General features: G+C 35.8%; 1 protein-coding gene across 1 annotated transcript; it reads left to right on the top strand.

Moving 5' to 3' along the window:
• Positions 1-2,431: 2,431 nt before the first annotated feature.
• On the top strand, positions 2,432-17,171 carry LOC132721810 (Y-box factor homolog). Its single transcript, XM_060706182.1, has 7 exons — positions 2,432-2,591; positions 5,729-5,792; positions 6,991-7,114; positions 8,909-9,028; positions 13,353-13,485; positions 14,229-14,419; positions 15,438-17,171. The coding sequence occupies exons 1-7, from the start codon at positions 2,534-2,536 to the stop codon at positions 15,507-15,509; spliced, it is 762 nt and encodes a 253-aa protein (XP_060562165.1). The 5' UTR covers positions 2,432-2,533; the 3' UTR covers positions 15,510-17,171.
• The last annotated feature ends 977 nt before the right edge of the window (positions 17,172-18,148 follow it).

The following is an 18,148-nucleotide window of genomic DNA, read 5'->3' as shown; positions in this document are numbered from 1 at the left end:
ATCTGCTGAAACGGTACCCTCTTTGCACATGCACAGGCCACTCTCTGCTAAAAACAAACCTGCGATGGATAACCATACAGTAAAATGTCAATATAATAAGGAAAGAAGGTATGACACGTAGAAAAGATGTATACCACGGAACACTAGAATGTTTTATCTATGTGCTGATTTGTCATGTGCCCGTTTTTCATGTACTACAAATTTACAATAAGCTACAAAAAATCGACATGTCTTGCTTCGCCCATCACCTCGACATATTTTCGGGGCTGAAATTAATGAACCTGTGGCTTGATTATATATGCATCATACATATTCAATATGTTCATTTACATATCATCTTCGGACAAATGGCAGTACATTGTCAAAAATAAATGTAAAATTCATAAAAACACCCTACTTTCGGTTTTGCAGCGGCACGGACTACCTCTCTTCATTTGAATTACCCTCTTTTAAACACACATAGGTAGCCTCAAGGCACGACATATGCTTTTATTTGCGTTAATCGTTAGGTATGTAATATTTCTTAGTTTTATGTAAATATTTCATACTTAACGATTAACGCTAATAAAAGAATATGTCGTGCATTGAGTGTACCTACGTGTGTTTAAAAATGAGAGGGTACCTGTGATATAAAAATTCAAATGAAGAGAGGTAGCCCGTGCCGCTGCAAAACCGAAAGTAGGGTGTTTTTATGAATTTTACATTTATTTTTTGACAATGTACTGCCATTTGTCCGAAGATGATATGTAAATGAACATAGTAAATATGTATGATGCATATATAATCAGGCCACAGGTTCATTTCAGCCCGAAAAGTATGTCGAGGTGATGGGCGAGGAAAGACATGTCGATTTTTTGTAGCTTATTGTGAAGTTGCAGTACATGAAAAACGGGCACATGACAAATCAGCACATAGATAAAACATTCTAGTGTTCCGTGACGAGTATACATCTTTTCCAAGTGTCAAACCTCCTTTCCTTATTACAATGAATTTTTACTGGCTTGTTATCCATCGCTGGTTTGTTTTGAGCAGAGAGTGGCCTGTGCAAGTACAAAGAGGGTACCGTTTCAGCAGATTTCGCAAAGAGGGTACCGATATGGATATGCACCGTGATATATAGTAACTATCTCGTGCGCACCACTTAATTACCTCGTGGCCACGACTTAGTAACTCATAGCCACGACTTAGACTTAGTAACTCGTGGCCACGACAACGCACGAGATAAATAAAGATATACACATGCCACATCTGTGCCACCGTAGATATCATTTGATTGCTGCAAATTAAGTGAAAATTGTAATTACTGCATGCATTTTAGTCTACAGTGTAAATTCGCCGGTTAGGTTTTGGAGCGTCTGTCTACAGGCGAAAGAACTGATTTTTTTACACAAACGATTTGAAAGATGATAAAGTTTCCACATATATTGAATTAAGGTGTTCCTTATTTAAAGTGACATTGTGCTCACTTTTTCATTGTCAAGTTAAACAGAATTGACTATACGAGTATATCAAGATTGAGATTGACCAACAGTAGATGGATAAAAATTGATATTATTAATCTGTCTAAAATATAAAAAGACTGCCCACTCTTTTAATAAATTGAACGTTACAGGTAAATTCTAATGGATATGTACAGAATTTTCATTGGGCCACATGAATATTTATCGTTCATGCGAATTGAATTATAGAATTGAAAGTAATTCTGGCAAAATCACCAGTACACTCGCTATATACCCTTGGATGGGAAAGTTTTCTGAGTTTCTAAGATTTTGAACTCTTCCTGGAAAGATATTTCTTTGTTTTCATATCCCCTTTTAAAGGATGTCATAAATTAAAGAGGATCTAATTGGTTATAAATACAATAATGCTAATTTCCATAATTTAGGCCTACTGTAAATAACGTTCATGTATATCAAATGTTCTACCGATTGGAATTTTATTAATTTCTGTGTATGGTGTTACACTTAAAATAATTGTATTTACTGAGAACGTTAAGTGAAATTATTTTCTAGTCAAATCAATGCGACTAGTCCAGCACATTTGTGCTACGTACGTACGTCATTTCCAGGTTAATTAAAACTAAATTATATAGAAATCTACTTTAACATAAAATTGTTGCTCATGACCGAAGAAACATAAACGCCATTCATTTAATACTACATAGCATGCATCACATGTCTCCACCCTGTACTCCCCTTCACTGAGAAGTCACTGCTCATCCCCCGGAAAAATTAGCAAGATCCACCACAGCATCGGATCTGAGGCGACCTCGTTGACTAATTTCTACCCAGTGACCTAGATTACTCCAATGAAAGTCGGCCAACTGTCACGTTTGTCTCGTACATGTCCGTAAGCATACTCGGCTTTATTCGGTCATTACAAATCAATGCTTAATCCATATTACGGAAATTCCCGAACGTTGTCGGAAAAACGGCATGGTTAGACATGCTGCAGTGCGAGAACAAAGGGAAAGAAGAACTAACGTCCAGTGACACGAGGGAAAGAATTCCGCCTTTTTGTACCATCAAGGGCCATGTCCGACTCCGAAAACCAACCGGAGAAGCAGGTGGCGGTTGAGAAGAAAATAATAGGTAAGGTCTTGTTTTAATCAGATCGCTTTGAGTGCTAAAATCTTAAGTTAAAATTATGGAAATTTTCACCGCGTGGTCTGTCATGGCGTCGGGTGCCTCGATTTATTAGCCCTTGAGCAAAAGTTCTACTTGTAGAAGGGATCATTTTGCTTCCTTTCCAACAGGAAAAATAACAACAAAAAAAACTAAATTAAAATTATGCAGTGATTAAAGAAAATATGTGTAAACTTGAATTTTCAAATCCAAACTACGTATAACTTGGCGTGAGAAATATTTCTTATACCCCACCCACTTTGCCGGCTGAAAGAATATTGATAAGTTTAACAGAGCTTTTAATTTACTTGAAAGTCTTGTATAGTCTTTTAAGATATTTTGGTGTATGTTTAGCAGCCGAACTCGATTTTTTAATTTTATTACATGCATGCAGGGCTGTAATTTTTCTCCAAAATTGAGGGCTAGGCTGCTTCCCCAACCTTAGTCCAATATATTAGACGTTACAGGCTTGTTATAGTTTGTCGGTCAAGCCTGACGTCCAATAGTTATTGCTCAAAAACGCATACTGGCTGGGGACCACCAAAACCTGACGGCTACAAAAATGCTTAATTTAGTATTTTCTTTGTTCACCGGTTGTCAGTTACTTTTTATCAACAATAAATGCATGTTTCTTCTAAAATTAATTAAATAAATTTATTTCAACCTCCGTAAATGGTAATATTTTAATGTCTATTTCAAGAATGTTGACATTGAAATTTGGGGGTCAAGAAAGCAATGCCTGGTCAACCTCATTAACCAACTATAATCATTTGCAGAGTAAACAATAGAATATCCAAAACTTCAGCATTTGTTGCTGAAATATTGTATAACATGTTAAAAATCCAAAATTTCGATATGACGTTGCTTTGCCCAGAAGCTAAAATATCTCCAAGCAACGTCATATTTATAGGACAGGGCCTTTTTACCCTTCTTTGCTGTAGCCGGTATTCGGCTACTTCCCCAAGCCAACATACTACCTCTTTTCCCCAAAAAACAGTCTAAAATTCCCCTACTTGCGAAGATTTTCCCTTTCAGATCAAAGAAAAAAACTTGTAAACAAACTTTCTTGCATAATAAAAGATCATTGTTTTTGTCCAATGAAAGCTAATTATTCAATTACCCGCTAGAGGGATACCTTGATTCAATACAATTGATGTTTACTCACTCCTCGGGCTGAAAGCAACATGGGAAAACCCCGCTGCACACGTGATTTATTTACGACAATACGGCGACCGATTTACGATGTCGCAAATGTAAACAATGTCACAGAACCAGACGATTGAGTGACATTTGTAATTGTTTATGAAAAATTGGACAAATTGTTGACCTTCCTGTAAGTCCAAGAGAATCCAATACATGTATCCACTCGCAAGTTCATGTGTCCGAGTAGCACAACATGCCCAAGTGTGGGAAATAGCGAGTCTAGCACAACAGTTCATGTAATAGTGAAACAGGAGGAACTGATAATAATGTTCCCTCTGAATCAAATCAAGAACCCTCACATGTCCTACGTAAATTTTCTATAATTAGGAAAGATGAGTCAATGTATTCTTGGGCAAATATAAAGTGGCAATATTTTGATCTGTAAAAAAATCCCTTTAATAATTATGTTGGGCAGAAAGCTCCTGAAATAAGTATGTTTTAAGGAAAATATGCAAATATATTATGATATTTCCCCCAAATGTGTGATTTAAATAAGTCTTTATTTATAGTAATAATGGTTAAACTGCCAGTGGAAAATATGATTTTTTTTCCCCAAAAGTATGAAAACCGCGCATTTTTTCCCCACAAAAAGGGCTAGGGCGCCTTCCCCAAAACTAGTGAAAAGGCCCTGTAGGACTACCCCAACCTGTGAAAAAAGCCCTGACATGACATGTGAACTCTCCCACTTTTAGATGGAGACTCCCACTTTCTGCAGCCATATTTTCAAAGATTTTGCTTAAAATAAGGGGTATTTTCACAAATTAAAGAAGTCTCCATTTTTTATATCAGAACTTGAATTCTTCTTTGTTTGTTGCAAATTCTAAAATCTCCCTCTTTTTGAAGAAAAATCTCCAACTTTATCATCCAAAAAAATTTGCATGTATGTTATTCAGATGTTAAATAATTCAAAAAATCCTCACACACGCCCATAGTCCCAATATTTCGACTGCAAGACTGACCGACCTAACAAACTGATATATATTTCATAGATTTCAGGCTTTACGTCTCAACCAGTTATATTCAAAATTGTGTCGGAAATCGAATTGATTAAAATTTCATAAATTTAGGCACCATCGTCTGTATGATGAAAAGCCTTAAAGCGCAAAATTTGTTGGGCTTACAGACCCATGACTGCCATTTTATAATAAATCATCTTATCAGTTTATTACTCGCTAATCACAACCCATGGTATTTTTTGTCAAAATTGTGAAGGGGCCTGCGGCTGTTCATTTTGTGAAGAAAGGGCGATTTGTCATAAAATTGTGAAAAAATGACATATTACTTGGCATTTTCCGACATTTTGAAACCGGAAACAGTTGATTATAATTTCTGACCTGTGTAAAATCTGCTTCAGGTAAAACCATTAAACTTGATTAAAACTATTTCTTTGCAGCTGCATTTTGCGTAAATCAAGTTTTATTGTAAGGTAAACAATGTATTTCCCAAAAGTCCCAATATTTTGTGAAATCTCTTTTGAAATTGTGAATTTTTTTCTGTCGCTTTGTGAAAAAAGTGCAGTTTTGAATTGTGAAGTGGCCTTATATCAGCCCCTGTTATAGAAGGAAAAAAATACCCTGCAACTTCCCCACTTTTCAAGTTGTCTTGAAACAGGACAAGAAACATAGCTTGGTAATAGCAGGGTTATCATTATTAACAGATTTGCGATCAATATGAATATTTTGAATTTACCAGTGAAACATCTGGTAATTTAAGCAGAAACATGGGTTTCGATTGGAACTTCCTCAAGCAGCCACGCTAGGAAGTTGATAGTTCACATACAGTTTTAGTGTGACTTAAAACCGAAATAAAGACAAAAGGGTTTGAAGAAGTTGTTACAAAACTGATGATTTCATCAAAAGAAATATTAATGCAAATAAATTTATATAGTTCTTTGATTTCAGCCACCAAAGTCAGCGGAAGTGTAAAATGGTTTAACGTAAAAAGTGGATATGGCTTTATCAATAGGTATGTATATTCTATAAATAGGTATGTATATTCTATAAATAATCTGGAAATTAATAAATTTCTTTCCTTGATATGAAACTTACTGCACATCAAGAATATCTCTTGGATTAAAGTTGGCATAATAAGTAATGTGAATAGGCATGAAACTAGTATAACAGATTCAAATTAACATTAAATAATTAAGCATGCAAAATTAAATATTGATCTGTCCTGTAGTAGATAATTCAGCAGTGTCTATTCTAGGAATTGAAAAATAGGGGTGATTTTCCCCCCTCTATTTCAAAAAAGGGGGCGATTTTCAAAATCAAAGGGTGCCAATATAAACTGCCAATGTTAAATCTTCTGCATTAAGTTTACACTGAGGCGTTCAACCGATGAAATAATTAAAACGATAATATTTATTTAAGGCAGCAGAAGTTGTCCCCCCCCTTAATTTTTAAACGAAAAAAAATTATTACAGAACTGCCGCGATTGATTATAAAGGGATTGGCAATACAAATAATCGAACTATGTTTCACGTCTAGATCGTAGCCAAGCTAGGAATTGCCTCATTTTTCTTGATTATTTACTACACTAAAATGGCGCCCAACTGTCAGACCTAGCACACTAGTTCCGGTCGATACGGAACATTCCGTTATTCTGTCAACTCGCGTAACCAGTACCATACGGTACTAAATTATTATAATTAGCTTACAGTTACCTCCCTTCGGTTTTCGGTGTAAATGTAAACAAAACAACCAAATATAATGCAGGATGGAAGTTTTACGGTTTTATTAACTTTTTTTATAGATGCGCGATTTTCACGCACATGATTTTGAATTGTGCGCGATCTTTTAAATACTAGCGTGAATCGCGCAATCGCGCGTCCTAGAATAGACACTGATTCAGTCACACTTAATACTTAATATAAGGACACACGCTTAAAAGCTTACAGGATGTTCATTTCTTAGTGGTTTTACTATGATATCCTGTTATACCCAAATATGGGCATGACAGCTTTTGTTCGCACCTGTGGTATATGGTGAACAGTAGAGTAAGTATGATACATGTAAACAAAACTAGATTTCTTGTGATTTGATCTTAAAATCTTGCCCTCATTAATTTTTCTTAATCCTGTTTAGAGCTTCTGAAATGATTTAATGGCATGAATTGATGATTGAAGTAACTAATTAGAAATTTGTCTGTGTTTTGTTTGTAGAGATGACACCAAGGAAGATGTTTTTGTACACCAAACAGCCATCATTAAAAACAACCCAAGGAAGTACCTGAGGAGTGTGGGTGATGGTGAAACAGTAGAATTCGATGTAGTAGAAGGAGAGAAAGTAAGTTAGGATTATTACTTGGCTAGATGGTAGGATTTATCATTATTACATTGCCTGAAAGTTCATTTTAGCCACTTCATTTGAGTTGAAGCAAAATTAATCTAATTTTATATGAGACTGGTAAAGGTGTTTTTTGTAAGCCAAACAGAAAAAAAAGCAAATCACTTCACTTTACCTTGTATCAGTGGCTTCATCGGGATTTAGCAGTTACCCTTGCTTTTGCTTGAACTGATATTTGTATGTTTGAATTCAGTGTTTTTTTTTCACTTTTGGGGGAAGGGGGTCGGTGCCCATTGGAGGGGGAAAAATGCAATAGGAGGGGGATTTTTATATGGATCTAAAATATTGATGTGTCACATGATAAACTTGTTGGGATACCAGGAGTAGCTCCCCTTACCTATATGAAAAATCTTGCTTAACAGTAAGTCTTACAGGCATAAAATAAAGCATTTTTCGGCAGTTAGTTGCAAAAAAATGATATTCATTGCAGGCAAATTTGGGCTGCCATATTATAGGGGGAAATTTCAGCTTTGAGGGGGGAAAAAACATACTATTTTGAGGGGGGAATTGGGAGAATTTCGCCGAAAAAAAACACTGGAATTATCATAGCTGCCTGGTCTACAGAGTTGTTCCCTTGTGCCTGAAACAATGCATGAAGAGGCACTTGACGTCATTACTGCCTTCCGCTGGGAAGTCACAATATGAAGTTTACCAGGGTTCGCACAGGCCATGAAAAGTCCTTGAATTTGGTGGTTAGTCCTTGAAAACTCCTTGAATTTTGTCCAGGGAAAAAGTCCTTGAAAACTCCTTGAATTTTACAGGAAACTTGTGAATTTTGTTCAATAATCCACGAATTCCTCATTAAGTACCACAAAACGACTAAAATGAGTAAAACAGCGGCCAAAAAACAAAAGGAAAAAACAAAAGAAAACTCAAATATACATCAATTAAAAAAAAACGACTTTGTAACGAGATAGTAAGACGGTACGGAACGGGTATCGGCTTTTATACACGATTGAAATATTCATGATGTGTAAATTTCACGGACCGGTTTGGGTTATTCATGAAAAAGTGTAATTTCTTGCCAAAATTTGTAGAAAAATACCCTTTCATTAAAGAATTCAAGGGTGATTAAAGAAAGGGGATGTGTAGCGCTTGTGATATGTTTATAGACGTTTCAGGAATGGGTGAAAGCGCTATAAAATCGCACATTAAAGTGAGAAACACGAACAATTCACAACAGCGAGAGAATGTAATCAGGATATACAATGTAACTAGCTTCTTCAGTTTAGGTGCAAGTACTATCTTGAATAAAGATGACAATAACAATAATCTGACAATACCACTCCCACCCTCTGAAGCAACTACTGCAAAATCTTGCACACTTAGAAAAAACTTCATAAATTTGATAGTACTTCAACAGGTATTTGCATGTAAAACACTAATTTCATACATTGTCGCCCTTTTACACATATTTGTCTTTAGTGTTTCACATATTTTAGTCCTTGAAATACTTGAAAAAGTCCTTGAAACGTCCTTGAAAACTCTTTGAATTTTGTCCTGGATGGTCTGTATGAACCCTGGTTTACAATGTCTTTGTGACTGACCATTCACCTAAACAAAAACTTCCAACTTGATTAGCTGTTGAACTGTGACTTAGAGAAAGTTATTTGATATTTTATGAAAGGCTTTACAAATATGTATATCTGAATTTAATTAATATCATATAATATTATCTATAAAAATGTTTGATACTTTTTCCAAATATAATGGGATTTATGTTGTGTTTTCCAGGGTAATGAAGCTGCAAATGTCACTGGACCTAATGGCACCCCGGTCCAGGGCAGCAAATATGCTGCTGACCGCCGCCGTTACCGTCGTCAGTGGTACCCCCAGAGACGAAACCAAGATGGTGTAAGTAGTTGCTTTTGTTTACTAAATATTATATGTAAGTATAGTTGTTGTATGAAATACTTGTGAAATGATGAGTGATTCAGTGTTGGATTCCCCAGCAAGAATCTAATGATTGATGTAAAACACTCTGATCTAATCACATAGTCGCCTCCTGCTCTGATCTAAACTCAAGGTCGCCTTTCTTATTAGTTGCTGATTTTTAAAAACATATTATCATATATATATTATATTACTAAAAGTTACAAAGTCCTGTAAAATTAGATATTGACCAAAACACTAGTAAATTTTTAAGTTAGAAATGATGAGTGATTCAGTGTTGGATTCCCCAGCAAGAATCTAAATGATTGATGTTGAACACTCTGATCTAAACACAAGATTGTCTTCCTGTTAGTTGCTGACTTTTTTCCTAAAAAATGTATTATTACTAAAACTTACAAAGCCCCGTAAAATTAGATTTTGACCAAAACACTAGTTAATTTTTAAGTTAGAAATGATGAGTGATTCAGTGTTGGATTCCCCAGCAAGAATCTAAATAATTGATGTTGAACACTCTGATCTAAACACAAGATTGTCTTCCTGTTAGTTGCTGACTTTTTTCCTAAAAAATGTATTATTACTAAAACTTACAAAGCCCCGTAAAATTAGATTTTGACCAAAACACTAGTTAATTTTCAAGTTAGAAATGATGAGTGATTCAGTGTTGGATTCCCCAGCAAGAATCTAAATGATTGATGTTGAACACTCTGATCTAACCACAAGATTGTCTTCCTGTTAGTTGCTGATTTTTTTCCTAAAAAATGTATTATTACTAAAACTTACAAAGCCCCGTAAAATTAGATTTTGACCAAAACACCACAATTTTTTAAGTTAGAAATGATGAGTGATTCAGTGTTGGATTCCCCAGCAAGAATCTAAATGATTGATGTTGAACACTCTGATCTAACCACAAGATTGTCTTCCTGTTAGTTGCTGATTTTTTCCCTAAAAAATGTATTATTACTAAAACTTACAAAGCCCCGTAAAATTAGATTTTGACCAAAACACTAGTTTATTTTTAAGTTAGAAATGATGATTGATTCAGTGTTGGATTCCCCAGCAAGAATCTAAATGATTGATGTTGAACACTCTGATCTGAACACAAGATTGTCTTCCTGTTAGTTGCTGACTTTTTTCCTAAAAAATGTATTATTACTAAAACTTACAAAGCCCCGTAAAATTAGATTTTGACCAAAACACTAGTTAATTTTTAAGTTAGAAATGATGAGTGATTCAGTGTTGGATTCCCCAGCAAGAATCTAAATGATTGATGTTGAACACTCTGATCTAAACACAAGATTGTCTTCCTGTTAGTTGCTGATTTTTTTCCTAAAAAATGTATTATTACTAAAACTTACAAAGCCCCGTAAAATTAGATTTTGACCAAAACACCACAATTTTTATGCCCCCATTTCGAAGAAAAGGGGGTATATTGCTTTGCACTTGTCGGTCCGTCGGTCCGTAGACCAAATGGTTTCCGAGTGATAACTAAAGAACCCTTAGGCCTAGGAACTTTAAACTAGGTATGGTGATTGGTCATGACCAGTAGATGACCCTTATTGATTTTGGGGTCAAGGGGTCAAAGGTCAAGGTCACATTGACCTTGTAAGCAAAAACGGTTTCCGATCAATAACTAAAGAACCTTAAGGCCTAGGAACTTCAAACTTGGTATGGTGATTGGTCATGATCAGTAGATGACCCCTATTGATTTTGGGGTCAAGGGGTCAAAGGTCAAGGTCACATTGACCTTGTAAGCAAAAACGGTTTCCGATCAATAACTAAAGAACTTTAAGGCCTAGGAACTTCAAACTTGGTATGGTGATTGGTCATGATCAGTAGATGACCCCTATTGATTTTGGGGTCAAGGGGTCAAAGGTCAAGGTCACATTGACCTTGTAAGCAAAAACGGTTTCCGATCAATAACTAAAGAACTTTAAGGCCTAGGAACTTCAAACTTGGTATGGTGATTGGTCATGATCAGTAGATGACCCCTATTGATTTTGGGGTCAAAGGTCAAGGTCACATTGACCTTGTAAGCAAAAATGGTTTCGATCAATAACTAAAGAACCTTAAGGCCTAGGAACTTCAAACTTGGTATGGGGATTGGTCATGATCAGTAGATGACCCCTATTGATTTTGGGGTCAAGGGGTCAAAGGTCAAGGTCACATTGACCTTGTAAGCAAAAACGGTTTCCGATCAATAACTAAAGAACTTTAAGGCCTAGGAACTTCAAACTTGGTATGGTGATTGGTCATGATCAGTAGATGACCCCTATTGATTTTGGGGTCAAGGGGTCAAAGGTCAAGGTCACATTGACCTCTTAGGTTAAAACGGTTTCCGATCAATAACTAAAGAACTTTAAGGCCTAGGAACTTCAAACTTGGTATGGTGATTGGTCATGATCAGTAGATGACCTCTATTGATTTTGGGGTCAAAGGTCAAGGTCACATTGACCTCTTTGGTAAAAACGGTTTCTGATCAATAACAAAAGAACCCTTAGGTCTAGGAACTTCAAACTTGGTATGGTGATTGGTTATGACCAGCAGATGACCCCTATTGATTTTGGGGTTAAGGGGTCAAAGGTCAAGGTCACATTGACCTTGTAGGTAAAAACAGTTTCCAATCAATAACTTAAGAACCCTTAGGCCTAGGAACTTCAAACTTGGTATGGTGATTGGTCATGACCAGCAGATGACCTATTGATTTTGGGGTCAAGGGGTCAAAGGTCAAGGTCACATTGACCTTGTAGGTAAAAACTGTTTCCGATCAATTAACTAAAAACGCTTAGGCCTAGGAACTTCAAACTTTGTATGATGATTGGTCGTGACCAGCAGATGACCCCTATTGAGTTTTGGGTCAAGGGGTCAAAGGTCAAGGTCACATTGACCTTGTAAGTAAAAACGGTTTCTGATCAATAACTTAAGAACGCTTAGGCCTAGGAACTTCAAACTTGGTATGGTGATTTGTCATGACCAGCAGATTACCGCTATTGATTTTGGGATCAAGGGGTAAAAGGTCAAGGTCACATTGACATTGTAAGTAAAAACGGTTTCTGATCAATAACTAAAGAACGCTTCAGCCTAGGAACTTCAAACTTGGCATGGTGATTGGTCATGAGCAGCAGATGACCCCTATTGATTTTGGGGTCAAAGGTCAAGGTCACATTGACCTTGTATGTAAAAACGGTTTCCGATCAATAACTAAAGAACCCTTAGGCCTAGGAACTTCAAACTTGGTATGGTGATTGGTCATGACCAGCAGATGACCTATTGATTTTGGGGTCAAGGGGTCAAAGGTCAAGGTCACATTGACCTTGTAGGTAAAAACAGTTTCTGATCAATTAACTAAAAACGCTTAGGCCTAGGAACTTCAAACTTTGTATGATGATTGGTTGTGACCAGCAGATGACCCCTATTGAGTTTTGGGTCAAGGGGTCAAAGGTTATGGTCATGACCAGTAGATACTTGATAACCCTTATTAATTGTTTGATCACTGGGTCAGAAGTCATGCATAATAACCTTATCACATGACTAATTGGCTGCTGATAGGGGGCATACATGTTTTACAAACATATCTTGTTTAAGTTAGAAATGATGAGTGATTCAGTGTTGGATTCCCCAGCAAGAATCTAAATGATTGATGTTGAACACTCTGATCTAAGAAGAAATAAAAGATAAGATCATATATGTGTAAGGCCTTAGAAATGTTAGTTTAGGATTGGGCAGACTGAAAGACTTTATAATAATAGTTCATATGATTTGAGTTTAGTAAGTTAGAACACAAATATAATAGACCTTAAATGAAGATTACCAGTTCTCTGCTTGAAACGAAATTGAAAATTTTGAAGATTGTATGTTATTGTGTTGACAATAGCAGGCATGGCTCAAGTAAATACAATTCAGTTTCAGTGTGAGAAAAACTCACACCCCAACTAGTAAAGTAGATCATTGAATAGAATGGAATATATAAAAACGATATAGTTCACATGTGCTTAATTTGATACTCCTAGAATAGAAATATTGGTCGATTTATTAACTTAAACTTAAAAGTTTGATTGATTTAGTCAATGTCATTAAATGTTTAGTGATTCAGTGTTGGATTCCCCTGCAAGAATCTAATGATTGATGTTAAACACTCTGATTTGATAAATTTGACTCTTTGGTTCTTTTTATTCTTACCTAAGTTCTTAGGACTTTTAGGACTTGGGTGTGTGTGTGTGTCCTGAGGACTTATTCTGTGCATATCTGTATTGTGAATGCTTTATTAGATCTTTTATATGTCTTGCAGGAGGGTGAAGGTGGTGAAGTAAGGGATGGTGGCGGTAACCGTCGTCCAAGGAGACCATACTATCGTAACTACTACCCCCGTGGTGGATTCAGAGGTGGCTACAGAGGACCACCCGGCCAGATGATGCAGGGAGGTATGTCCCATTAAAATTACTCTTACAGCTTTAGTCTGATTAGATACTTGGGGAATATGGAAAATGTGCGTTTTTTCCCCATCTTATCCCAGGGTACAAACATTTACGGTTATAACAAATATATCAATATTATAAATAGGCATAATGCTTTAATCACTTTTGAATTGTAGTGCACTGTTAAACTATATCAGTATATGTTTGTTTGTACCAGAAAATCCTGGTTTTGCCATGTTGTACTACCAGTATAGAGTCAAGTCAACCAGTGACAATACTCTACTGCTTAATGTTAGCATTTTAACCTCAAAACATAACTAGTGCTCATCTAGCAGGGTAAGGGTCAAAATTCATGAAAGGGCTCGAGTCTCGAAGAATAATATTAACAGAAATGATGAGTGTTTAAGTGTTGGATTCCTCAACTTGAATCTGATGATTGATTTTAAACACTCTGATCTAAACGTCATATGTTTGCGAATTAAAGGAATTGCTCCTTAATAGTTTCAAGGTTGTGATATGATTGAAAAAAGGTCCCTTTATGCCCTCAGTTCTTATGACCGTGGCCTGACTTGTACCAGAATCTTGTTTGAGTGGCCTGCTAAACTTAAACACTTCATCAAAATCAATTCTTAACAATCAACATGTTAGTCTTTAAACAGCTGATCAAATTTTGTTTTTTTTTTGTTTGTTTTTGCTTAGATTGTGTATTATCAATATGTAAACATTTTGTTATTTCGTAACATTTTTAGGGCCAATGGGACCACCTAACGCCAGGAGACCGTTCTATCGCCGTTTCTACCGTGGAGGACCTATGAGCGGTGGGTTCGGGTATGCACCAAGGGGTTACTATGGTCCACCAGGCGGTGGCATGTACAGGGGAAGAGGTCGTGGAAGGGGAGGGCGAGGACGTGGCCGTGGAAGGGGAGGATATAGACGCAGGGTAAGTTGACATGTTTGGTTAATTAAAGTTACGTGTAAATTGGCTATTCTAACACGACCCGCATTTTTCCCTATTGAACATAGAAGAACCGAAAGTGTGTGTTATTATGCAACAGTCACAGTTTGACGTTCTATATTTAGACATGTGACGTAATCATTGTACACGTGACGTTACCACCAAAAATCCAACGCGCTGAAAATAAGTACGGAAACAAATCAGGCGCAATTTTGCTTAATAACAGCAGGGTTGTCATTAAGAGGCGGCAGGAGGCCAAAATGCCTGTCTCAAATGCATTATGGGCCGCCTCAAAATTAAGAAAACACTCTTTGTTATGCATGATAAAGACAGAAATGACCGCCTCAAGTTCAAAACAAACCTTCTGCAAAAAATGTTAATGACAACCCTGAACAGGTACGGCAGCACATATTTGTTGATGTCGTGTTAAAATCAAAATAATATATCCAAATCGGTGATTTTATCGCTTGATAACATCACTGTTTGTCATTCGGATGTGCATCATTATATCACTCGGGCAGCGCCCTCGTGATATAATTCCTCGCATCCAAACTCCAAACAGTGATGTTATTGAGCGATAAAATCACTGTTTGGGATATATTATTTCTTAAATATAAATTAGAATTAATTCAGTGATCGGGTTACAAAATCAAGTTACATAGTCTGTAATGTGTTATAAAGGAATAAATTATTCCAGTATTTTATGGAAACTGGAATTTATCTGAATAATATATGTGATATTATAATTAATGGTTATTTTCCTAGTCATGTAGGTTGGTACATATAATGTAAGTTAAATTCTCTTGAGATGAAGCTAGCTAGTGTTTGTATTTTGGTTCCATATCTAATAGAGGCATACCAAAATGCTTCAAACTACCAGCAAACGAGATACATCTTTGAAGAGGGCCTTAATGATATAACTAGTAAACCAACTTTGAAAAATTTAAAGATATTTGTAGTGGTTGAAGTTTATTGCAACGTAATTTGATGTCTCTTTTTTTAGGACGAAAATGGAGACAACAGGAACGAGAACTCCGATGTCCATGACTCTGGTGCCGAGGACAAGGGTGAATAAGCCAGATACCAACAACATGTACAATGCCTGGTACCATCTGGATATTTTAACAGCTGGGCACCAACCTTAAAAAAAAAGACTTAAATTGTACATGGAATTCTATATATATATATATATATATTTGTGTCAAACATCAAAAATACGAGCCAATCTTTTGATGGAATCAATTTAAATTTTGAGGTAAACAATAATGTCATAATGAAATGAGATTTTAGATAGAGAGAAGCTTGTATTTTGAATATTATGTGGATTTTTGAACTAAATGTTTATTCATATTAGCGGTGGTACGTAAATATTAGAAATTGCACACATGTCAATTATTTTGTAAACATCGGATAATAATTATTGAAGATATTAGCCCCAAAATGTTTCCTTGGAGACTATGTATTGGTTAAAAACCTCAGCACATGGAAACATTTTGGTGTACTATGCAGTAGATATTTGTAAGTTTTCTTGGATGAAAGCATAATAAATTTAACTTACAACGTTAACAAAGAGAAACAGAACATGAATGTCTATTGCATAGAATAAAAAAATTAAATGTTGTTTGGTTACCTGTCATTGCAAAGGGGCGGGTACCTGCAACAGGATAGGTTGTATTGAGAAAATGTTGAAGTTCATAGTTTGCTTTGTACAACAGTATAGTGCTATGTAAATGTATCGTAAAAATTCTTAACCATACTCTCTTTTTTTTTCTCAATACAACTTGAACAATTTGAAAAATGAGTACACTTTTTGTCACGTTTCAAAAGACCGAATCGTTCTTGTACGGGTCACCAATGTTACAAGACATAGACAAAATTATAGCCACAATAATATGAAAAAAACTATCTTCGTGTACCATTTTTCAAATTAACCGGATTTCTCTTGCGGAAACCAGACATTTGGAATATAATTCCGGTGTTGAAATGGTATCAGTATTTTCCGTAAGAGGAATTTGGGCAACTTTGTGTCAACTTTGTTTACAAAACACCTTGGGAAACTGCTCCACCTGTGAAAACATGGAACAAAAGATAAATGCCCCAAACTTTTGGAAAAGAATGTCAGAATTTCCAAAACTTTTCAAACTTACATAGGGTGCAAAATTAATGAGCAGGATTTTCCCAATAAAGGCGGGCCGCTTTACAAAATGTATTTTTTTTTAACCTTTTTGTGTGAGGAAGAAGAACTTAGCACCACATCTATTTCAAATTGAATTATAATGATTATATATGTATCAAATAAAACCATTTTGCGGCTATAAATAAATGGCTATTATTTCAGCCAATGAGATTATCAAAAATAAATTTTTGAATACCAAAAAAAAAAATGGAAAAAAGTAGATTTGGTGTTAAAACATGCTTGTATCCATCTTTCTAGTAGTCAATGAACAAAAGCATCAAACCTGTTCTGGTCTGTACAGTTCCATTGTGTACTTGCATTGCTTAACTTGATTCAAAATTGTAAAAATGTACAGTCTTGTTTGTACAATTTTTGTTTGAATTGTAAAAAAAATGTTTAGCATTGTAAGTACATAATTTTTCTTGTACAGGCAATTGCATATTTTCAAATGTTATGGGTGAATGTTATGAACAAATAGCCCAAAGTACAAAGAAATTTTAAGATGCAAGAAACTGTATAACAACGGGACAGTGTTTGGACAATAAAAAAAGCATGAATGCATTTCTGTGTTATTTTGTATTTTACTATTTGAAATTTATATTGTGTATGAAATTAAGAAGTTATTGAAATTAAGCGTTTTGGACCTGTAATAAAGAAGCTGGCTAGGTATAGTTTCCCCCACCTTTTTGAAGGAAAAAGGGCCTTGGGGGATATAGAAATAGGGTCCGTTTCCTCACATTTTTTGTGTCGAGGCCATAACTATATCATTTATCAAAGGAATTTGAAATATTTTGGCACAAATGTTGTTGAAATAAGACGATGTGTCATGCGCAACAACCAGACCCCTACCTCCAGGGTCAAGGTCGCACTTGCTCATTCAACGTCAACCTAGTCTATTTGAGCCCGAGGGTAATATGTCGTGTCCGGTCCATAATGTTCTTATCTTTGAAGGGATTTTGTAAATACTTGCCACAATTGTTCACAATAATAAGCCGATGTGTCATGCGCAACAACCGGTCACCTACCGTCAAGGTCACACTTGGAGGTCAAAGATTAACATAGTCTGTTATAGGGTATATTTTGTGTCCGGTTCATAACTTTTTCATAGATTAAAGGATTTTGAAAATAGTTGGCACAAATAGTCACTATAATAAGGCAATGTGTCATGCGCAACATCTGCATTTCTACCACCAAGGTCAAGGTCACACTTAAAGGTCAAAAAATTAACATAGCCTGTTATATGGTATATTTTGTGTCCGATATAGAACTTCTTCATAGGTCAAGGGATTTTAAAATAACTTGGCACAAATAGTCACAATAATAAGACAATATGTCAAGTTCAATACCTGCACCCCTACCTCCAAGGTCAAGGCCACACTTAGAGGTCAAAGATTTACATAGTCTGCTATAGGGTATATTTTGTGTCCAGTCAATAACTTTTTCATAGATCAAGAGATTTTAAAAAATACTTCGCACAAATAATAACAATAATAAGACGATATGTCGGGCGCAAATCATGGGTCCCTACCTCCAAGGTC

The sequence above is a fragment of the Ruditapes philippinarum genome, unplaced genomic scaffold (genome assembly GCF_026571515.1).
Source record: "Ruditapes philippinarum isolate M1 unplaced genomic scaffold, ASM2657151v2 ctg8210_1_1_1_1, whole genome shotgun sequence".
NCBI lineage: Eukaryota > Metazoa > Mollusca > Bivalvia > Venerida > Veneridae > Ruditapes > Ruditapes philippinarum.
The sequence above is the reverse complement of the archived record's forward strand: the minus strand, read 5'-3'. Positions and strand labels throughout refer to the sequence as shown.